The following is a 22,708-nucleotide window of genomic DNA, read 5'->3' on the forward strand; positions in this document are numbered from 1 at the left end:
AGAATCTGAAAGTAATGAGGAGATTGTGGCAGTCATTCTTGAAGTAACCTCGAAGGAAAAATGGTTAGATGAGATATCTAAAGATGAGACGTTAAATAGAATTGCAAATTTCACAATGTTAGGTTGGTCTGATAAGAGATCAATTGATGGAGAATGCATGAAGTTTTGGGAAGTGAAAGATGAATTGTCCATAGAAGAAGAATTTTTGATGAGGGGGAATAAACTGATACCTCCCAAAGCATTATATAATGAGCTCATAGAAAAAGCGCATCAAGGCCATCCGGGAATTACTGGTACCAAATGCAATGTGCGATCTGTATATTGGTGGCCAGGAATGGATATTTTGATTGAAAGATTTGTTAGAAACTGCTGGCCTTGTCAAAACAGCGATAAAAGTTGTAAAAGTTTTAAGTCAGAGCCGCTTGTTATAGATAAAGGAGAAGCTCCCTGGATGAAACTTGGAATTGATATTTTCGGACCATATCAGAGACTAATTGGGGATAAAAGGTTTTTAATTGTATTGATTGATTACTATTCAAGTTGGGTAGAATTGAAAGCTGTCAAAAATATTGATTCAAGAGAAATTATTAAATTCCTTAGTGAAATCTTCGGGAGAGAGGGTTTTCCCAAATCCATTATCAGTGATAATGGTGTTCAATTCAAAAGCAAAGAAATAAGAGAGTTTGCCGTCACATCTGGGATTTTATGGAAATATTCTGCTTTGTATCATCCCCAAACAAATGGTCTAGTTGAGAGATGTAACAGAATGGTTGTAGAGACGGTAGAGTTGGCATTGAGAAATAACATGCCTGTGGAAGAGGCACTTAAAGATAGGTTATGGAGTACAAGAATGTCAGTCAAAAGAGATCTAGGGGTATCTCCGTTTGAATTGATGAGAGGCAGAGCCCCCAACACCTTACTTATTCCAGAGTGGGTGAATTACAAAAGGACATCAGAGCATAGAGATAAAGGAAAGTATTGTAAATACTCAGAAAGCAAGAATAATTGGAATATGAGTCACAAATGCAAAGTCGAAATTGTACCAGGAGACATGGTAAGGATAAAACTAGGGCGTGCTGTTAGAAAGGGTGAATCCAAATACAGCAGACCAGTTAAAGTTTTACAAGTCCTAGTCAAAGCCATAAGAGTAATGGGTGGGTCAGTATGGAATATGAATAGAGTAAGCAAATGGAATTGGGATTTTAAGGATAATAGAAGATTTTATCCTAGGCAGAATCACAGGCAGGATCGAAGTAATTGGTTGAGAAATGATATAGGTTTTCAATATAACATAAGAGACAATTTGAATTCAGATACTAACGTCAGACCTCAAGTTGGGGAGGGACGCATACATGTAAGAGAGGATCAAGTTGCCAGAGCGGATAGTCAAACATTGAGAGGTAATGGTCAAGAAGATACTCCTTTAGAGTTTGAATCTGTCCAAGAAAGTAATGGCACTGCTACTGATGATGATAGAAGCATGGATGGAATTCAAGAAGGATGTGTGGCTAGTGGGAGTATGTACAACCACAGAGATAGAAAATTGCCATTCTGGACAAAAGATTATGTCATGGGAAAATAATTAGTTATATTGCACACTACCAATTTTGTTTTATACATAGCATTTGGGTTAACCTACATTGTTAACATTTGTTTTTTTTTGTTTTGTTTCCTTTCACATTTTTGGTTGCATATAAAAAAAAAAAAAAAAAAAATAATAATTTAAGGGGGAAAGGATAGGTGTTGTTGTGGTAGTTTTTACCACCATCTACAGCCACACATGGTTCCCAAGTTTTTAGGTTTCATTCAAACTATTTAAAGTGTAATGTTTATGGATTGTCACAGCATATTCCTAAAAATGTGTTGTTCTCTAGAAAGGGGGAGGTGGTGTAGTATTCCTTGTATTCTTTGATGACGCCCTGCATGCCGCGAGGTTAGGCTAGGGAATGTTTATGTTCGAAGGAGGAGAAACTGAACGTGGCTTAGGACAGAGAGAGAAGACTGTGAGAGGCATGCAGGGCGCCGGCTGTAATAGATAAATAAACATCCTTGTTTATTTTAACTCGTGTGGACTGGCATACTTCAGAGAGGGTGAGGAGAAGCCGGGAGAGGAGCAGCCAGGGGAGAATAAGGGCAAATGAGAGGGTGAGGAGAAGCCGGGAGACGAGCAGCCACGGGAATATAAGGGCAAATGAGAGGGTGAGGAGTAGCCGGGAGAGGAGCAGCCAGGGGAGAACAAGGGCAAATGAGAGGGTGAGGAGAAGCCGGCAGACGAGCAGTCAGGGGAATATAAGTGCAACTGAGAGGGTGAGGAGAAGCCGGGAGAGGAGCTGCCAGAGGAGAATAAGGGCAAATGAGAGGGTGAGGAGAAGTCGGGAGAGGAGCAGCCAGGGAGAATAAGGGCAAATGAGAGGGTGAGGAGAAGCCGGGAGAGGAGCTGCCAGGGCAAAAAAGGGCAACTGAGAGGGTGAGGAGAAGCCGGGAGAGAAGCAGCCAGGGGAGAATAAGGGCAAATGAGAGGGTGAGGAGAAGCCAGGAGAGGAGCAGCCAGGGGAGAATAACGGCAAATGACATGGTGAGGAGAAGCGGGGAGAGGAGCAGCCAGAGGAGAATAAGTGCAAATGAGAGGGTGAGGAGAAGCCGGGAGAGGAGCTGCCAGAGGAGAATAAGGGCAAATGAGAGGGTGAGGAGAAGCCAGGAGAGGAGCAGCCAGGGGCGAATAAGTGCAACTGAGAGGGTGAGGAGAAGCCGGGAGAGGAGCAGCCAGGGGAGAATAAGGGCAAATGAGAGGGTGAGGAGAAGCCGCGAGAGGAGCAGCCAGGGGAGAATAAGGGCAAATGAGAGGGTGAGGAGAAGCCGGGAGAGGGGCTGCCAGAGGAGAATAAGGGCAAATGAGAGGGTGAGGAGAAGCCGGGAGAGGAGCAGCCAGGGGAGAATAAGGGCAACTGAGAGGGTGAGGAGAAGCCGGGAGAGGAGCAGCCATGTGAGAATAAGGGCAAATGAGAGGGTGAGGAGAAGCCAGGAGAGGAGCAGCCAGGGGAGAATAACGGCAAATGACAGGGTGAGGAGAAGCGGGGAGAGGAGCAGCCAGAGGAGAATAAGTGCAAATGAGAGGGTGAGGAGAAGCCTGGAGAGGAGCTGCCAGAGGAGAATAAGGGCAAATGAGAGGGTGAGGAGAAGCCAGGAGAGGAGCAGCCAGGGGCGAATAATGAGAGGGTGAGGAGAACCCGGGAGAGGAGCAGCCAGGGGAGAATAAGGGCAAATGAGAGGGTGAGGAGAAGCCACGAGAGGAGCAGCCAGGGGAGAATAAGGGCAAATGAGAGGGTGAGGAGAAGCTGGGAGAGGGGCTGCCAGAGGAGAATAAGGGCAAATGAGAGGGTGAGGAGAAGCCGGGAGAGGAGCAGCCAGGGGAGAACAAGGGCAAATGAGAGGGTGAGGAAAAGCCGGGAGAGGAGCAGCCAGGGGAGAATAAGGGCAAATGAGAGGGTGAGGAGAAGCCGGGAGAGGAGCAGCCAGGGGAGAATAACGGCAAATGAGAGGGTGAGGAGAAGCCCCGAGACGAGCAGCCAGGGGAGAATAAGGGCAAATGAGAGGGTGAGGAGAAGCCGGGAGAGGAGCAGCCAGGAGAGAATAAGGGCAAATGAGAGGGTGAAAAGCTGGGAGAGGAGCAGCCAGTTGCGAAAAAGAGTAAATGAGAGGGTGAGGAGAAGCCGGGAGAGGAGCAGCCATGGGAGAAAAAGTGCAACTGAGAGGGTGAGGAGAAGCTGGGAGAGGAGCAGCCACGGGAATATAAGGGTAAATGAGAGGGTGAGGAGAAGCCGGGGGAGGAGCAGCCAGTGGAGAATAAGGGCAAATGAGAGGGTGAGGAGAAGCCGGGAGAGGAGCAGCCAGGGGTGAATAAGGGCTAATGAGAGGGTGAGGAGAAGCCGGGAGAGAAGCAGCCAGGGTAGAATAAGGGCAAATGAGAGGGTGAGGAGAAGCCGGGAGAGGTGCAGCCAGGGGCAAATATGTGCAACTGAGAGGGTGAGCAGAACCCGGGAGAGGAGCAGCCAGGGGCGAATAAGTGCAACTGAGAGGGTGAGGAGAAGCCGGGAGAGGAGCAGTCAAAGGGCGAATAAGTGCAACAGAGAGGGTGAGGAGTCTGGAAGAGGAGCTGTGAAGAACGTTGGAGGATCCGACCAAGGGAAATGAATGATGGGGAAGTGCAGGGGAGGGAAGCAGTAGAGTAGGTAAGTGTAGGGCGCAGAGAGGAACGCCTGTTTCCTAGCAAGGCATTACCTTGAACCACTCCTGTTCTCATATGTGCTTGACTTCCTGTTTGGTGCGTCAGAGTTATCATAAGAATACTCCACAGACCTGCAACGAAAATGAAAGAGAAAATGACTCATTCCCGTCCAAAAGCATGTATTTGCATTCCCTTTGCGCCCAGGGGAAAGGCGATGTGTATATCACCGCTCTCAGACACATCTGTCCCTCATCCAACCGGGCACCTGGAGTCTATTTTCGGAATTAATTACCCCGAGAAACTGTCCCAATGACAATGTACTAATGGTTGCTATTGGATTTCATTGCAGAGTTTGAAACTATCTGCTAAACTTCTATGAAACAAATTCTGTTTCACTCCAGGTGCCCCTTGGAAGTGGTTATTGATGCTTATCGGTTTAGATTGGGCCAGGTGGTGTTGTTATTTAACCAATAGAATTGCCAGCTGGGCGGTTGGAGTCGAATATCCAAAACCTCTCCTGCTGCCACTGGACCAGTAGCCACCTAGAATTTTCTCCAGGATAACATGTGATAGATATGTCACTGTAAGCAGGTATTTATTACTAGCGTGAATAAACACTTAAGGACCTAATGTCCACATGTTGGCGGATTTCACTTCAAATGTCATGTTCCAAGGATTCCATGTGATAATATCCCGGCAAAAATGTCACCATACAAGAATGGCGCAACCCCCGCTCCCATTTACCCCATATATCATGCCCCTAAACAATGTCGCCTGAGCCGTTTACCGGTGACTATATGTATGGCGACATTATTTATGGTGATAATATTACCTGATACCGTTCCAAGGCATGATCTCCTGGAACTCTTCCCTCTGGATAGAAAACACTGCCTTTTGTATAAGCTCTCATGTGAAAGGCCAGTGTAGTATTTTTACCTCGCAGCCTCCCCTCTCCCTGCCCCCAATCCCCCCCCCTCCTCCCGTGGCTCCCAATACGCCTGGGTACTGGTTACGAAATATTTCAGACAGGGTGTTTATTCAACCGAGAAACTACTAAGCAACACCGCATCACACTGCAGTGTTTTGCGAGTGCAACCTTTTTCTGCAACAATAAAAAAGCATCAACAAAGCAGACAATGTACGGCTTTGTCAGGGTTGCTTCTGGGCACACCCAATGATACAAGTAGGTTGTGCAATGTTACTCGTGCCAACTCAATTCTGGTGCCAGTCTCACATCATGTGTGGCTCTTTGAGAAACACGTTGGCATTTGTGCAGGAATACTGATTCACAGATTAGAAAATGTCCAGTCCAGGGACGGTCGATTTTTTTTTTCTATGCTTACCCCGCATAAGGGATTAGCCACAAACCGCAGGGATTTTTGGGCACTCTCGGGGACAGGGGTAATGTTCTCAGCATCACCCACTTTTGACAAGAAACTAAATTAAGGTTCAGGAGTGAGCAGAGTTTACAATGATTTCAATGTCATTCCGAATGAACATGCACGACCTTAGCACTCAAGAGGTTAATAGCGCCCATTGATATATCTCTGCAGCTTTGTAACAGTGCTAGACTGTCTTCGGGGACGCATAACACCATCATGTCATACACACTGCAAACTGAATGCATATTGTGATGCAGTGCTGTGTGACATCATTTCGTTCATCCCTGATGGTGGCCATCAATGTATATATATATATCCACCCAGTCTATGACAAATCTCAGGGTAGGAACATTACAGAGTTACCAGATATGCAAGCCAGGTGAACCTCTGGAGGTTATGTCCTTTCACATGTGTGTAAAGTCCTTGTCTTTACCTGGTGCTGGAGTAGGGATCGCGATTCATGGTAACGTCTGATGACCGCGAGCTGGTGCGATTGCGATCTCTGAAAGAAGTAAGAGTTGAAATGTGCTTAGGACAAAACAAGAGATGCTTTCCTCAGCGACTGAGTGTGGAGACAACAGATCTGCTGGTTTCATCATCACATTCTCAGAGTCTGGTACCAAAGGTAACACACACCGTTTTAAGAACTCCCATTCAAATTTCACATGAACAGCCCTAAAATACCCATGTGAGTGTGAGTCTAAGAGCTTTCTCAGGTTTGGTTGGCAAAGCACCTTGAGAGGATAATGCATCCAGTGTGCATTAAAAGAAAGAAACACGTGCTAGTGATTAGTAGTGCAGTGTTTTCTTATTGGCTGGCTTTTGGCAGGGTATTTCAGTCGCCTTGTGTGAGTGGCTTAGCTTGGTATGGCATACCGAGCATAGCATTTGAGCATGTTAGTGCTGGGATCAGTCGGAGGAGACTTCAGTGGTGGGCCTTTGGAGCATCCATCAGTGTGTAGCTGTGCCAAAATCCTGGCAGTGTTGCAGCACTGTATGGCAATTCCAGAGTCCTAAGGTACCCTGGAATGGGCTGGTGATGTTTTGAGCGGGCAACATGGTCTGCCTAGTCCTAACATATTGTGCAGAAAGATGGGGAAAGTCATGTGGGAGGAGGCAGCAGGGGGAAGCAAGTCAACAGTGATGTGAAATGTTCCATGAGAAAATCGGCAAAGGGAAACCGCAGAGCAGAATTCCAGTGTGGCGACTGAGAGGGGGAATTGGGGAGAATGTACAGTGAGGTGCCTCGAAGCACAATCAGAGCAGGAAAATATTAGAGTGGAACACCCATGAACAACATTACAGTGGCAGACACTTTCAATGGGGCACACAGGAGCAGAATTATGGGGCCATATGGGAGCAAGATGAGTGAACACCTATGAGCAGAATCACAATAGGACACATGAGAGCATTATAGTGTAAAGTAGAAAGTAGAGTGATGAACAGGCTGTTAAATAGCACAGACAAACAATAGGGCAAACCTAGCAGGGCATAGCATGGCCCAATAGAGGCACAGCAAGGCAAACACACCATTACCTTTCATAGCAAGACATGAAAAGGCCTACGATAGGCCTCGTCAGATGTCTCGCATTTTAATTTCTCAATTTGCTACTGTTAACCCCCCCTCATGTATCTCGCTTCCTCTCTGCCCTCCCTCTTCCTCTCTTTCTCTTTCTCTCCCGCCTCTCTATCTGTCTCTTTTTCTCTCCAGCTCTCTCTCATATTCTCTCCATCTCTCTCTCTCTCTCTTTCTCACATAGGCAGGCATTCTACCCTGGATCTGAGACTTGGCCGATGGTAGGCGGTGGCTGACCGGGGGCTCCACTCCTTACTCCCTGCAAAGTGCTACGGCTTATGACAGGCATGAACCTTCTGGTTCAGAGAAAGAGCTGTCAGAGATATGCAAACCCCAGGTGGTCATGTCATCTTCTTTAGCATGTTGGTTGGAAAATGAGTCACGCACACTCTAACTTGCCCTCATGCAGTGTTCAGTGGGGCCTGCTGGAACTTTAGCCCTTCAGGGCAGTGCCTTTTCAGCAAAGAAGAGGTTCGTCAGGCAATCGGAGCAGGTAGGGGCCAGAATCCAAATTATTTCACCTAGGCGGTGCATTCCTGGTTTGACCTGAAGCTTACCTTAGTGGGTGACTTCACTCTGGGTTGTTTCTTGGAGTTATTGAAAGTGGGCATTCGCCAGTGAACCTTTACATGCTCACATCACCTTGCCTTGTTTCTGAGGTGTAACCTCTCAATAAAGTGATTCAAGGCATAAGTACAAAGTGCAAAATGGCTGATTGTGTGCAGTATGCCTTTTGTACTTAGCAATATGGCGAGGTGGGTCTCCATTTTCTTTTTATTTGATAATCCATTTAAAGAGGGGTACCTTAGAACAGCTATCAGGAGCAATAACCACAATTGTATGTCATCCTTCCAATGTACAATGAGTATCATTTTACCACTGACTTGTGTATATGTGAAAAACGATGATCATGTACCTGGAAACCAATCAGTTTGTGCAGTGGCATATAAAAGGGCCAGGCACTCATGCATATTGCAGTTGAAAGATATTTCCAATGTATCCGATTTTACATATACATATCAAGTGGTACTCAAGGAATTGTAAGATATGTAGGAGGGGTGGTTTTTAGGAGTAAGAGAATAGGAAATGACACAGAATAAACAAGCAAAAAACTGCCACTCTATATCACCTTTTCCCAAAATACATGCCAGCATTCCCACTGAAAATCCCTTTGATGATTGTGCACACACTATATGCCTACTTTTCCTCTGTAAATAACTTTCATAATTCGGCCCCTCTCTGGACAAATAAAGACGCAAACACATGCATGCAGCATGCATCCCACTTGCACACAAACATACATATAAACGTACATACACACACACACACGTGTGTTTGCTAATTCAAACACACACGCTCATTTGGGCTCACATTGCATTAGATTCAAACAAGCACGTATACAATCACTTTTTCTCTTAATCGATACTTGCCAACCTGTATTTCATCCCTTCCACAGGGATAGCTCTAGTCAAAGTATTTTTTTAAAAGCTCTTTGATGCTCAATCAAAATGCCTCTGCACCACCTAGAATCCTTTAACACATTACCACCCACTTCTCTTCTCCCCAACCCCTAGGAATTCACAGGAAATCTCTTGTTCTCACATTTACATAACACATATTTCACCCACTTGAATGTCGACACTCTGTGGGAGAGACACATGACTCTCCATTGACCTTTTTCTAGTCTCATGGAGACCACGTGGAGACTTCATTATTTTGGTTAGACCAAGGCCCATCAAAATAGAAACCACATAACTTCACTTCACCCCCTTGCAAGTCCCTCATCCTTTAGTACAAGCATGATTTATATATATGGATGGCTGCGTGGGCGTAATTTTAGGGGGGACAGGGGTGTTTGTTCCCCCCAACTTTCATGGCACACCATTTTGTCCCCATTCATTTGTCTAGGGCACCTTTTCTTCAGATGTCATGTCCCCCCAAACATTTTCAGCAAAGTTACTCCACTGGATGGCGGTCTCACCCAGGATGGCGGTCTCACCCAGGATGGCGGTCTCACCCAGTATGACGGTCTAATGCTGGATAGCAGTTGTTGTGTCAAAAACTGAAAAAATAACATTGTTTTCTTATACAGTGCTTCATGCCAGATTCCTCTGTGTTATTGTTACACCCTTCTTTGTATTGGTGCTTGATTTATTGATGTCAGAAGGATGAAATGCTAAGTCAGCCCTTTCTAAAACGACGTTTTGCTCCTGTAGTTATCCACACACAGTCATTTCATCTCTATATTGTGGCAAAAGTAATAATACAGGTTGCCTGGCTAGGTCCTGATATGCCCAGGAGGGTGAATGTATATTCAAACAAAAAATCGGGATGGGAGACCCACACTTTTGAGATTCAGGATTCAGGAATTTTAGTTTAATCTCTGAATTTTGGTGATGATACATATAATATATCAATTGTTAGCATAATAACAGACAGGCGGACAGTTGTACATTTGATATGTAGGTGTACCACTAGGTACCACCCTCAAGAGTGTGGAGGGTGCAAGCCTTCTGATGGTGAAAGATCTCTTGGATACATAGTTAACAAGGGTTTACAACACAAGAGTGAATGCAGCCCAGGACCTCAGTTGGTCCATGGGTATTGTCATAGGGAAAAAAACACAACAACAGGTCTGTACAAGTATGCAAGGGGTGGAGTTGTGTCATGGATCGACACTGTAGTGTTTCGGCCACAGGGTACGAAGACTGGACGTAGGTGACTGGGATGGCCTTCTTCAGGATTGAGGTGAAGGGATGAAACACTGTCCGTGGGGTATTGTGAACCGACAAGCGGTGCGGCGGTAAGGGCTTCTCAGAGTCTTCAACCATGCGGGAAGTCAGGTGAAGGCGGTGGCCCAGTGGCCACTGTTGCTGATGGAATTAGTCCAAAGAACCGTATCTGGAACCTGGGTCTACAGATGGCGGTAGCGTCAATCAATGGCGCCAGCAATTGGTTACTGGAGCAGAAGCGTCTAGCTGTAGTGTCGCGGCGTGTGCAAATGAAAGTGTTGTTGTTTTTTTTTTCCCTATGACAATTTTAAGAGAACATACATATGTTTAGAAACCCCACCAGGGAGTGCCTGAAAGGGCAACCCCAGCTCTTCCTGAGCTGCTCAGAGTAATGTCATAATCTGCTCTCTGCATACCTATGTGGCACTGAACAGCAGCACACCGGCAGCAAAAGTATTCACTTCTTCACGTGGAGTACCTATAGGGCACTCGCCAGAGGACTAACGTTCCCTTTTTCATCAACATCTTCCTAGTAATCGAAGCACCTGCGGGGCACTTCCTAAGGTAGCATCATAAGAGTCATTGAGGTGAACAGTCTCCACAGCCTGGGACAGACAAACACGTGATCGAGCATTTGAAGTAACCGGCAGGGCGTGCCTTAGTGTGAGGCTAGACATCCAGCCTCATTGCCCTTACTAAATAGTCATAACATATTGTTGGGAAAGATTGATCTTTTAAGCAACTTTCCCTCCACATTCTAAGACCCCCCAAATGTTTGCTTTTGTTTTTGACCTTGTCCTGACTTTTTACAGGGAAGTGAAGCTGCTTCACTTCCCTGGCTTTTTTGCTCATTTTGTCATGGAGAAACTGACTAGTCCCTCAGACTGTCAATACTGGGAAACTATGCTTCCCTTTTGTCTTTTACTTTTTACCTGTTGGGTCCACCGCAGAGACAAGTCACTGTAAATGTGTATACAGCACTGTTGAGTGGGCATTTGCAGATTTTGGGTGGGCCATGCCTGCTCAGGCCCTACCCTGTCTACGCCTCTGCTGAAGACCCGTGGACGACCCCTAAAGAGGCCTGGTTCATAAAGCGACCTTTCCTGTAATTGCCCCCCCGGTGAAGCGCTGCTGGATTACCTGATCTGAGAAAGCCCTCTGTGGTGCTTTGACCACTGGACTGGTGGGACCAACCAGTCTCAATATCTTCTCATGCTCCTGCAGCCTAGAGCCCTCAGAATCATTGCTGGGCCACCCGGAGGACTGACCAGCTCTGAATTGGGCTAAATCGCCAGAAGCGTCTTCGTTCAACATTTTCATCTGGAACTTCAGTGGTCGCCAGCATGTCCTACAAGTCAGTTCCTGCCAAGTTTCCAATTTCGAGCACCAAGGGATCCTAACATCCTGTCGCCCATGTGCAGTAACTGTTGCTGGAACTGGCCAATTTCTATCTGGTTAAGTGCCTTGCAGAGGCCTGCATTGGTTCCTGCTGTATTTTTTTCATCGAAAAGGGTTGTACTCAGCTCCTGGAACTGACCGGAATCGTCCTTGCACCAACACCTTCTGGGCATCTTCTACTGGATCCAACGGCAGGAAATCCTACCTTGAGCGATACCCAGGCTACCTACCAAGTCACAACCGAAAATCGGAGTAAGGATGGTGAGAAATCGCAATAGTTACAGCCATCCCTGTTTCCCCAATAATAAAACTTAGAATACACTTTTTTTTATTTCATTCTTTCGCTTTTTAAACGTTTGTTTTAAAATCTTTTCTATGAAATAGAAACAGTATCCTTCAGCCCCACACCTGTAATTAATACATCAGAAGGGATCCGAACAGATTGGCATAACAAGCAAATTATAAACCTCCGTGCCCAATTTTCTCTGTCCTGCGCAATTTGTACCAGATCCTGAGTTTTGGTGGTGCTGTTAATCCCCATTTATTCTGAGTCCATAGGACTCTAGGGGGACTTTCAGCGTTACTATCACTGGCGGTAATAGCGCCAGTGGTAATAGAGTGGAAAATGGGTGACAAGGGGCGGTTTTTACCTTCAGCAAAAAGCTGGAAATAAACCTCCCAATTTCCCCCGAAACTCGTGATTGGGCAGACCGGTAATGCGGCTGTAATAGCATTACTGTCACATTTTTACTGCTTCGCCCAACCCATGATGATGCCAACAGAGCCTTCCGGAAAGGACCAAGGGGACAGAACCACAATGTACCTTGTGCTGTAGGTGGTCTTAGTGCTAACAGTGTCGAGTTGGCTTCAGGGTGCTTTGCAGGCGTCTGTAACAGAGTTCAAGATGGAAGTCAGCTGCAGGTATCAGGCGGAAAGATGGTTCGGCGAGCGAAGCTTGACGAACAGCTGCAGGCTGGCCTACACCGGGGCTCAGAGTCAGGAATCATTGTCTCAGTGCTGGTCGGTGGTTCTGAAGCACTGATCGAGGCGTCTCAGAATTCTTTAAGTGATTGCAGCTTGACAACGGTCAGTGTTGCAGTCGGTTGCAGCTTGAGGATCTCGACTGACTCGAAAATGTCCTGCGAGACGCACTTCAGTAGATGCTCATTGGAACACTTCCCCCAGCTTCTTCAGTGGGCTTGTGTTGTCCTTTAAGGTGGGCAGCTCACAGCTGTGGAGTGTGTTGCAGGCAGCTGCCTTGTCCTTGCTTGTAGGTTCAGAGACCTTCTGGCACTTCCAATCCAGAAAGCTTGCTGCAAAGTCTAGCAGGGCACACTTTGTGCTGACTGGGTACCAGTTCTGAAGCGGCTGGAGAGTGCTCTGAGTTATTTATCTCACTCTGTTCCCTGGGAGATGTTAAGGTGAGGGATCCTACTTCCCTTTTTGGAAATCCTGGCCTTCCTTCAGGGGCGGAAGATGTAAGGCAGATTGTAACTTCAGCCAGTGTCCAAGGTTGAGTTGTTCTTTCTTACTTTTTGTGAAGTCTTCAGATGATCTGCCAATAGAGGGGCTCAGCCCTCTTTTAAAGCCTAATGGGCCACAGTGATTGGTGCAGGTGAAGCCTACCTTAATGAACCAATCATGGGGTCCCCTACTAACAATCTCCTCTATGCATGAGATCATAACCAGAGTGCTTTTCAACAGGAAAGGTAAAGGGGGAAAAACCTGTGATACTAAGTCCCACCCATCTTCCTGTCTGTTGTCGATCAAAGAGTCTATCTGGTTGATGGGTCTTACTGTGGTTCCTGATTAAAGAGATTGGTCTCCATTGAAGCTGCAGTGAGACCAGGCTTTCTGGCTCCTGCAAACCACATTCTCGTACCTTATAAACGGAGTCCCCCTGCGGGGTGGACTACAGTAAACACGCAGTCCCAGACATGACAGTTCACTGTCATTGATACTGAGGGCGGGAGCCGGCCTTCAGGTTGACACAGTTACATATGAAAGGTTGTCAGAGATTCCAGTCTGCTTTGTTAGCCTCTGCAGTCAGGCTCCAGGTGGGCCTGTTTGAAGTACACTCTATTCATATGATAATCGCTGCCAACAGCTGCAGGGCAAAACAAAATAGCAGGGTGACTCCATTGAGCCTTTGTTAGTCAGGCTGGCCATGGCAGAGGGATTCCAGGTTCTGCCCCTTTCTGGTGATGACATGGTGTACTCCTGGCTGTTATATCCCAACTAAATATGACATAGCAGACTGTGCCTCTAGGCTCTGTCCACTCAGATTACACAGGTCCATGCATTTGTCATGGTGTGAGCATAGGAAAATGTGTGTGGATTAGCCTCACACATTTTCCTGAGGTTGGTCTACCATCATTCCATTTAATTAACATTTTTAAAAAAACAGGTGAGCAGACATCCACCGTACGGATGGTCGAATTACTCACAGTCGTAGACTGGGAGCCAGTCAAAGCTCCATATTCCTCCATGCCCAAAGCTCACCAGGAGTGATGCTCTGCCTAACAGAGAAACACTATGCCTCTAGAGGAGTTATAGGGATGACCACTGACCCATACAAATTCAGCATTAAATGCCTCTGTAGGTGTACATTTGGCAGCTCCCTTCTCGTAGCTAAGACATAAGAATCTATGGAGTTTAGGAATACCATCTCTTAATCCAAGGACATGGTTCTGGGACCCCTTATAAAAAATACCTTCTTCCTTGACCTTCTCCTCTTCTCTCCCCACATAACCAAATACTGTCAAAAGAAACTGTCTAAATTCTGCATTCCAATAGGTCACCTAACATGTCCCTCAGCCTATTCTCCCATAGTTGTCCTAATATTAAGGGGAAAAATGATACACCACTTTTATTTCAGCGAACTAATGAAATTGACCGTGAGAGTGATGTCACTTTGCAGCAGGAGAAAGGAAGTGATTAACCCTTTGGATGCCAGGCTGCACCCACACAGTAACAAACACAGAAATGTCAGACAAACCCTTGTGCTGCGTCTATCAATATCAATTACTCACTCATGCCACTTTGCCATCACACGGCTGCCAGTACACACCTCTTCCCGGAACCCAGGATTTTAAAATACTCTCCTGTGCTGTTATCTTCTCTAGCTTAGAGTACGGCACCCTCTACCATCTGGCACCCCCAATCATTTTCTGGACCCATAGCCAATCGCTCCTTTAGAGTGATGCCAGGTCATTCAAGAAAACCCCACCTTCTCTTACTTTTTTCCAACCTGCCAACCTCCAGTGTCGTGTAAAAGGGATGCACACTGTTAGTTAAGAAGTCCTGCTGCTTCTGGATCCATTATAATCCAGTTTACCTTCTTATTCAATGGGCGTTCCAATGTCATCTTTTGCTTTTCTCTTCCAAGTGAAGGTTTTCATTGCATCGTTTTATCCCGGGGCAGGGGTCTCCAACCTCTGGCTCTCTAGATGTCTTGGGCTGTGAGTCTTATGATCCTGCACCATTGAGCTGATGAAAGTTGTAGTATCAAAACATCTGGAGAGGCAAAGGTTGTGTACCCGCATGCTGGTTACCTTGCTGTCAGAATGTATTGCATGATTCCGACCATATCATCCCACAATACCTCGGTATAATTTCACTTACCCACCATTTTTTTTGTCCACTTTAAATAGAATTCCAACAGAGTGGGTGAATTATTTGATAATACATTTACAAAAAATAATTAAGACCCTTAATAGACAAAACTGGTTGCAAAGTCATTATGGTAGACGAATGAGAACGGAGCATAAGAAGAGCCAGACCTACCCTTTGTTGTCTGCATTGGGATTTATTGCTATAAGGTCATGGAGGGAGCCGCCTCTGTAACATGGAAAACAGAATCAATGTCTATTGATAACATTACAATTAATGGCAGTATCAGTGTCCTAGCAGCAAAGTGAAATTAGAGACAGGAAACTAACATTTACTGAAAGAAAACAATGACTCCTGGGATGTTGGACTCAAACCATATGCTCATATTGATTCTTCTGACTTTGAGCTGCTCTGCGCTGCTATAGCTCATTTGTGGATTTTGAATTCTCCACTCTGGAGTTTTGTGTGTAAGGTGACTAGTTAGGATTTCAGTTTGAGTGAAGGTCCATTTTATTTGAGAGAAATAGGTCAATTTAATGCAGCTCAGAACACATGCGCGCCAGGGACGTCATTTCACCAAAATGTCAGGGGTAGCAGAAGTGACATCACACGACCCTTGACCTCTGATGACATCACAGGAAATGATGTCATTTGACCCCACCCCGAAGTGAATCACGGGAAACGATGGAACACGACCTTTCACACCTTGACAAAACAGGAAGTAGCATCACATAGCATTGTTGCTAACCACACTATGAAAAATATGGTTACAATATTACTATAATGTGATATACATTTCATACAAGAATGGATCGCCATATGGATCATTGTGTAGAGGCCCATATTGCCAAATTACTGTGAATGCAAGAAGACGTCCATGGCCAAATGATAATGATGTGCTATAATATAGCACTTACTCTTACGCACTTTATATAGAACAAATATATATACAATATCACCCAACCTGTGTTGGTACTCATTTATTGATATCAGAAGGATGAAAGGCTGAGTTGAGATGTTTAAGAACATACTAAATCAGTGACTCGCCCCCTGAAGTGTGCCTGAAATAAACCTTTAATGAGTCTACCAGTTATTGTATAGAATTCTCGAAAGACACTTTTTCTGGTATTCCCATTCTTTCTTATTTAGGGTCACTGCTGAAAGTGTTAGACGTGTGGATCCCCTGTTCTTTTTTTAAATGTGTTCTTTTTAAGAGGCCTGAAGTTTTTTTAGGGGTAGCAAGGTAGACCACAGGGGTTGCAAGGGAGACATCAGGGGTCACAGTTGCGACCCCTGGCAACCCCTAAATGACGTCCCTGATGCACCTTGGCTAAGGACTAAGTCTTGTGGGCCCATGTGACAATGTCCAGTTCACCTGACTATTCACACTTGTTCCATGGGCATGACTGGGAGGAATCTTCTATGAGCGTGTGTGTTTTCTCATTCCTTTGAAGGTCTGGCATGTCTGTGGGAGAGTAAGGCAGGACCCATCCACTATTATATGATCATCTGAGAGGTTTCACTGCAGAAATCTTAGGGTTGCCATTTTTCGGGAGGGTTTGTTTTTATTTTAGTTACGTTTTAAGGATTGACTTTCTCTGTGCGAGGTGTGTACTTTTAGGGCTAGTTTTCATGTGCACCTGTTTACTTGTCTTTTTGGGGTTTTTTCATCTATTTTGAGGTTGTTTTTGCAGTGTTCTTTGCGCAGTTCTGTGAATAGAGGGACTCGCACAGGTGTGTATTGATGGCTCGGTATACATCTGGAGGGAACACAGCCATCTTGATTGGCGGGTCCGAGGTTGCTTGGGTGCTGAGACGCTTTCCTTCTGCCTTGAATCTGTAAAGGATGCTACATTAATGAGCCTGCTGACAGTGCATCATCATGTGCTGGAACATGAGGCTGCCGCTAGGGATGATGGGTTGGATTAGAGGGTTGTTGGGCTGCTGGGAGTGATCAGGCCACTGGTGCTCCGTGGACTGTTGGGTCCTGGGTGGATGGTGATACTTGTTGGAGTAGTCCGACGGCTCGATCCTGAGGCCCGTAGAAAATATTGAAGCAGCAGTGAAACTGGCCACAGCACTTTCGGGGCAAGTACACCACTTTGCCCATTTTCCAAACTGGTTTTTGAGCCTGCTGATTCTTGGCTGATTCTCTCTATACGTAGTGCTGTTGGCATAGACAGGTGGCCCTGCATTCTAAGCCGATGGTGGTAAGCCACAGATGAAGCAGCATTCACAACAACCTATGTACAGTATAACACTGCACAGAAACAGTAGTGAAGTATGGTGCAAATTGTTAACTTCCAAACTTGGCTGATGCGCTTACTAAATATCGAAACATGATGGTATATGGCAAAAGATCTTCACTGATCAGCAGAACGAGGGAGCTCTCTTATAGATCCCATTGTCGCTGATTAGATCCGCACTGGCAGAGAAGCTGAGGGCACAGAAAGAGGTAAAGAGCAGATCCTGCAACACCTTTCTTCATCCTGTTCAGAGAGTATAGGAAGAGCTGCTAGGGGGGTTCTAGCTCCTTCCTATATGATGATCCCCCCCATTTGGCATGACTCCCAACTTCATGCCCTCTAACTCCTTTGCAAATCCATTTGCTTCCATCAGTGCAAACCATAGTGCTCGCCACATAGAATTATCTCATTACCCTGTCGAGGCCATAACAACTGAATTCCCTAACAGTTTCTGACACACCTGTCTTCAATGGAGGACATCATTTTACCCTTCAATAGAACCAGCATCCCTGTGTTCCCTCCTTTTATAGTAAATGTCCTTGTTCGGGACAACGTCTTTCCAGCTACGCTTAAGAATCTCCCAGCCTAAGTCATCAGCCATTTATCACATTGAACACCTATTTTCAAGGATGTTTGTTGATTTTCCAGAAAGAATCCATGGATTGCGTGGCCAGAGGTTACACCGCTTAAAAGTACCAGGACGCGTTATGCAATAGGGAAGAAAAGACACTCAACACACTAGGAGGGGGCGGTGAGGACTCCATACAAACATATTTGTTGTTAGGTTTCCAAACTTGAGTTGGCATTCCCAAAGGAACTGAAAACCATTGTTGGCCAGGCTGCTTGGATTGTCTTTTCCAGTTTTCAATGAAAGGAACCGGATGCAGGATAGTCATCTGGTTTTCTTCTGCCCATCTGTCACCTCACATGCCGCTTCCTTTGTTGGGGTGATTCCACAATCATTCTCTTTATTCCCCTCCACACTGTTAATCCATCATTTCTTCACTCGCATTGTGGAACCTGTTGGGGTCTGGCCACAGCATCAACCCTATTTTCTGCTCTGTGAATGTGGTCCAAAACATGCGGCTGCACATAGACGTGTTCCAGGCCAGCAAAGCAATTATGCAATGGTGAGTACAAATGGCATTCATTTTCCATGGAGCGGCCTTCCCTTAAGCATCCATCGCATTCACGGCATGCAGCTGTTTCGTGTTTTCTGTGTGGGAGGAGCATAGATGTAGTCTCATGAATTTATTGGCAGAGGCCAGCAGACAGCAATAGGTTATTGATCTGGACCACTGTGAACACCATGTCATGCCAAGAGGGCCCGTGCTAATGTGAAGGTCACAGTAAAAAGTAACACTGGAAGTTATAATGCAGGGCTGCCTTAATGGCAAGAGGGAACCAAAACGCCAAGGAGCAGAAGAATCAGAGGTTTCCCCAATGGATCTGAACCACAGCATATCCTTTCATTCTCCTTCTCCTAATGCAGATGTGTCTGATTGGTGTGACGACTCCTTCTCTTCCACCGTATCTCCTTACGTTTCCTCCTCGTCAATGTTGTATATCTGGTCTCATGAGTTAACAAGCCTTCTGGGTTGGCTAGCTGCTCCTTACAGCAGTTCCCCGGCTCTCCTCCGCACTTCCTGGGTCTGCTGCTAGTATTGTTTGTGTTTGGCGGCATTGCCACCTTCCAGTCCATTATCTCTTGACCGCATTCTAATCGAGTCTGGTCGCCTGAGGTCTAGGCGCCCATTCAAGGTGTCCAGGCTCATTCCAGTTAACTTGAATTTTGGAGCCGTTCAACCGCTAATGTCTACAGTGCGCCGGAGTCAAGCTACCAGTCAAACATGCACAACTGTTCACTAACCATGTCAATATCTGCTAAACTGTTAAAAATCAAGGAATTGACTCCATATCAAGTTAGAACGTTTGTCCAGATAACCCCTCTCAGTTAGCTAAGGCGAAGTCTAAAATTGGTATAATCCTTTTCTATTTGGCCACAAAGACACAATAATATAACTTGTATTTGGCCCCTAAATTCCAATACAGGGCTCAAACACTTGCGTGCCATCAAGACATTATAAGACTGATACAAACATATGGATTTGATCTACCAATTTCCTGACTTTCTATCAACCGCAAGCACTCAAGACTGTGTCCTTGATGGAAGTACGTCGAATACTTCTAGGACGCACTGATAATTCCCCAATACACTATTTCCAATGAAACGTCAACAGCTCTCTTCAAGTTAGAATTCGAACTAGTCCAGCATCACAAAACCTAGGTCTTTTAAACACAGTGGCCACTTTTAAACTTCACAGATGAATGGCAGGAATAAAGCAGACATATTGAAGTGGTGTTAAGGGCACACAGCAAAGACAGTGAGTTAACAGGGCACCTCTTCGGAATGATAGGAAGGTAAAAAGGGGAAAATTAAAGGACAAATATAGGCGAATCTGTGACAAAGAGAAGTCTCAGTCCTGCCAGGAGGGCCATTTGAAAATGCCGGAAGGAGCTGGAAGTTTGCACAAATCCATCAAAGATAATTATAGGGGCGTTAAAAGATGGGGAAATCTACGACCCCCCTTCTGCTTCCCAAACAAAGGTAAGAGAAGTGAGGAACAATTTTTGAATCCTTACCCATTTCTGCTCTTCCCATCAGACGCCTTTATATCAATGAAGGAATCCAGGTCCTGACCTCTGTAAAATGAAGGGAACACATTATCGATGGACAATAGTGGCCGATAGTAATGACTGTGTATGATTAGGAGGGATAAGCCCAAGCAGCTACACCAAACCTGAAACAAGAACTCACTAATCTGACCAGAGGCACTTGGCAAGGGGTTTCAGCGTCATGGCAACATGCTCATGTGTTTTTCTGGTGTTCCACGGACAATGCAATGCAACAATTAACTTTAGGCCCGGGTCTTTATTTCAAAATCATGCTAGCCTAGTCCGTTGATTTGGGCCGACATCTGCACATATTTCCCCTCATCAAATATGGGATCACAGGATCAGGCAACTGGTAAGCAGGGCAGCTTAAGTGCAAGCAATTACAGACACATTGGGCCTCATTACGACCCTGGCGGCCGTGGTATGAACACTGCCGGTAAGGTACCGGCAACGTTCATACCGGGCCACCACATTACGAGTTTGCTCGCGGGTGGCGGGTCTGGTCTGGCCAGACTTGCATACCGGCACCTGCGAGCAGACCAGGATGCTAACAACGGACCCGTCATTAACGGATCCGTTGTTAGCATCCTCCCCATTCCCATTGAGCCCTATGGGGGCTCAAATGGGAATGGGGACGTACCGGCATTACCGGCATGGCTACCTCCAAACTCGTGTCCGGGTCCCGAAAATTGGAATGAACAGGCCCGCAAACGTCAGAATGGGCCAGTAAGTCCCTTTTTTTGGGACCCGGACACGAGTTTGGAGGTAGCCGTGCCGGTAATGACGGCATGGCTACCTCCAAACTCATAATGAGGCCCATTGTGTTTCCCCTTAATACATGATTAAAACAGGCCTTTCTCAAACAAAGATTATCTTACACCGATATGGTAAATTCACACTGAAACCAGCATTAGTTTACTGGAATCAGAAGGCTACCCCATGCCTTCTATACGGCCTTGAAACACAACCTATTTGGTCACAAACCGCCCTAGACAAATTAGAAGCCACATTTTGGTGAAGTATTCTACTCTTACCACAGTGCACTCCCTGTGCCTGGCTCTGTTATGAACTTGGCCTAGTCTTGCTCCATGCTGTCTATTTGTGGCGACTCTGTGCTCTTTTTCGCAAATTTCTGATTTCCACTGATGCTAACAATATCCTTTAAATTCTGTCAACATATTTGTTTACAACCACCCATGTATTTGTTTAAAAATGGATGAAAGAAGTATATTTGACATTAAGTAGAACTGACATCTCTATAGAAACGTTAATCTCAAATCCAGACAAAGCTAAACGAATGTTATACAGATGTGATTAGATTTGGACGCTGGCCAAATGTTTGAAATATAAGAACCATTGTGAACTCCTTTTTTACCCCAAACATGTAAAAATCATGGAAACTTATTAAGTCAAATCCCCTTCGCCTGCTATGAGAAATGCTATATTAAGGATGCGTTTCAATCTATGGTCTACCCGTGATGTCCAAGCCATGCGCAAATTAATATCAAAAGAAATTATTTTTTGTCGATTCTTTTTAAACCGAGATACACCTGAATCACTCCAGCATTTAATCACAGTTTGTCCTAAATTGATGGAGCTTCTGCAGATTTACTTTAGAAATCATTGGGCCTCATTACGAGGTGGGCGGTAAGGGGTTAACGGCGCCGGTAATGGTGCCGGAGCCGTTAACCCCTTGTCGCCTTATTACGAGGACTGCTCGCGGGACCCGCTAAGGACGCCTGGTCTTACCAGGCGTCCTTAGCGTGTCCCACGAACAGCCCAGCATGCTAATTAACGGGCCCGTTGTTAGCATGCTCCCCATTCCCTTTGAGCCCTATGGGGCTCAAATGGGAATGGGATTGGGAATGGGGATGGTCCGGGTTCCCTGAATGTGGAAATACCGGGCCCTCCAAGGTCGGAATGGCCCAGTATTTCCCCATTCAGGGAACCCGGAACCCGGACCCGAGTTTGGAGGCAGCCATGCCCTTATTAAGGGCATGGCTGCCTCCAAACGCGTAATGAGGCCCATTGTGTTTATTTGGGTGCTTTGGAAATGGGCCACCAGTGGCCATATATTATATGTGCTGGCAAGTTGTCAATTCAATTAGCGACTGTCAATTTTTAAAAAGCTCTTAAGTTGGATTTATAATATATTTATATATATTGTATGTGTTTTTATGTATGTTTTCTTTTATGATAATTATTTTGATGTCCTAAAATGTTTAATTATGTTTCATTGTTAAAATTGGAAAGTTGATACAATCAGCTAAATCAATAAAAACATTTCATTTTTTTGCATCATTGAACCATCACCAAATAAGGGTTCAAATTGCATTTTAAAAAATGGGGAGGCTAGATAATGCCCTGTTACAAAGAGGGTAGCACCATGGCAGCACACACATGTATCACAAGTAACCATATCCAGAGATTCCCCACAAGAGACCTCATCAAGAGTGGGCAGTATCCCGCCGGGATATCACCCAACGCAATTAGCGTTACTGCCACGTGGTTCAGCGCTATTAGCGGTGGAAGGGAAAGTCCTCATTTTTTTTAGTACTCAATGGGGCATTTTCAGCACAATTACCTCAGTAGTAATTGTGCCGCTGTAACTGTGCCAAAAATGGGGGGAAATTTGGTGCATTCACCTTCAGAGGTGAATGCTCAGAGGTTCCCCCAAACTCGGAATTGGACGGAGCGGTAATGCAGCGCTAATAGCATTACCGCTGCATTTTTACTCCTCCGCGCATCGCCTGATGAGGCCCAAAGTCTCAAGATGCACCACTCACTTAAGAAATCCAGAGTCATGTACTCAATACTGTATGTATTGCGTGACATATTGAGTCATTTCAAATGAAAACGTA

General features: G+C 45.6%; 1 protein-coding gene across 29 annotated transcripts in view; it reads right to left on the bottom strand.

Moving 5' to 3' along the window:
* SCEL (sciellin) overlaps positions 1-22,708 on the bottom strand; it is a 500,729-nt gene that overhangs the window by 133,425 nt on the left and 344,596 nt on the right. For 25 of the 29 annotated variants that reach the window (XM_069640234.1, XM_069640237.1, XM_069640230.1 and 22 more), the window contains 4 exons: positions 19,815-19,874; positions 15,100-15,153; positions 6,041-6,109; positions 4,279-4,356 (listed from right to left, as the gene is read on the bottom strand). In XM_069640234.1, coding sequence (XP_069496335.1) covers positions 4,279-4,356; positions 6,041-6,109; positions 15,100-15,153; positions 19,815-19,874 — 261 coding nt within the window. The remainder of the gene's footprint in view (positions 1-4,278; positions 4,357-6,040; positions 6,110-15,099; positions 15,154-19,814; positions 19,875-22,708) is intronic. The other 4 variants (XM_069640221.1, XM_069640209.1, XM_069640232.1 and 1 more) reach the window with 1 other exon arrangement.

This window comes from Ambystoma mexicanum, chromosome 7q (genome assembly GCF_040938575.1).
Source record: "Ambystoma mexicanum isolate Mex_15411 chromosome 7q, UKY_AmexF1_1, whole genome shotgun sequence".
NCBI classification, from domain to species: domain Eukaryota; kingdom Metazoa; phylum Chordata; class Amphibia; order Caudata; family Ambystomatidae; genus Ambystoma; species Ambystoma mexicanum.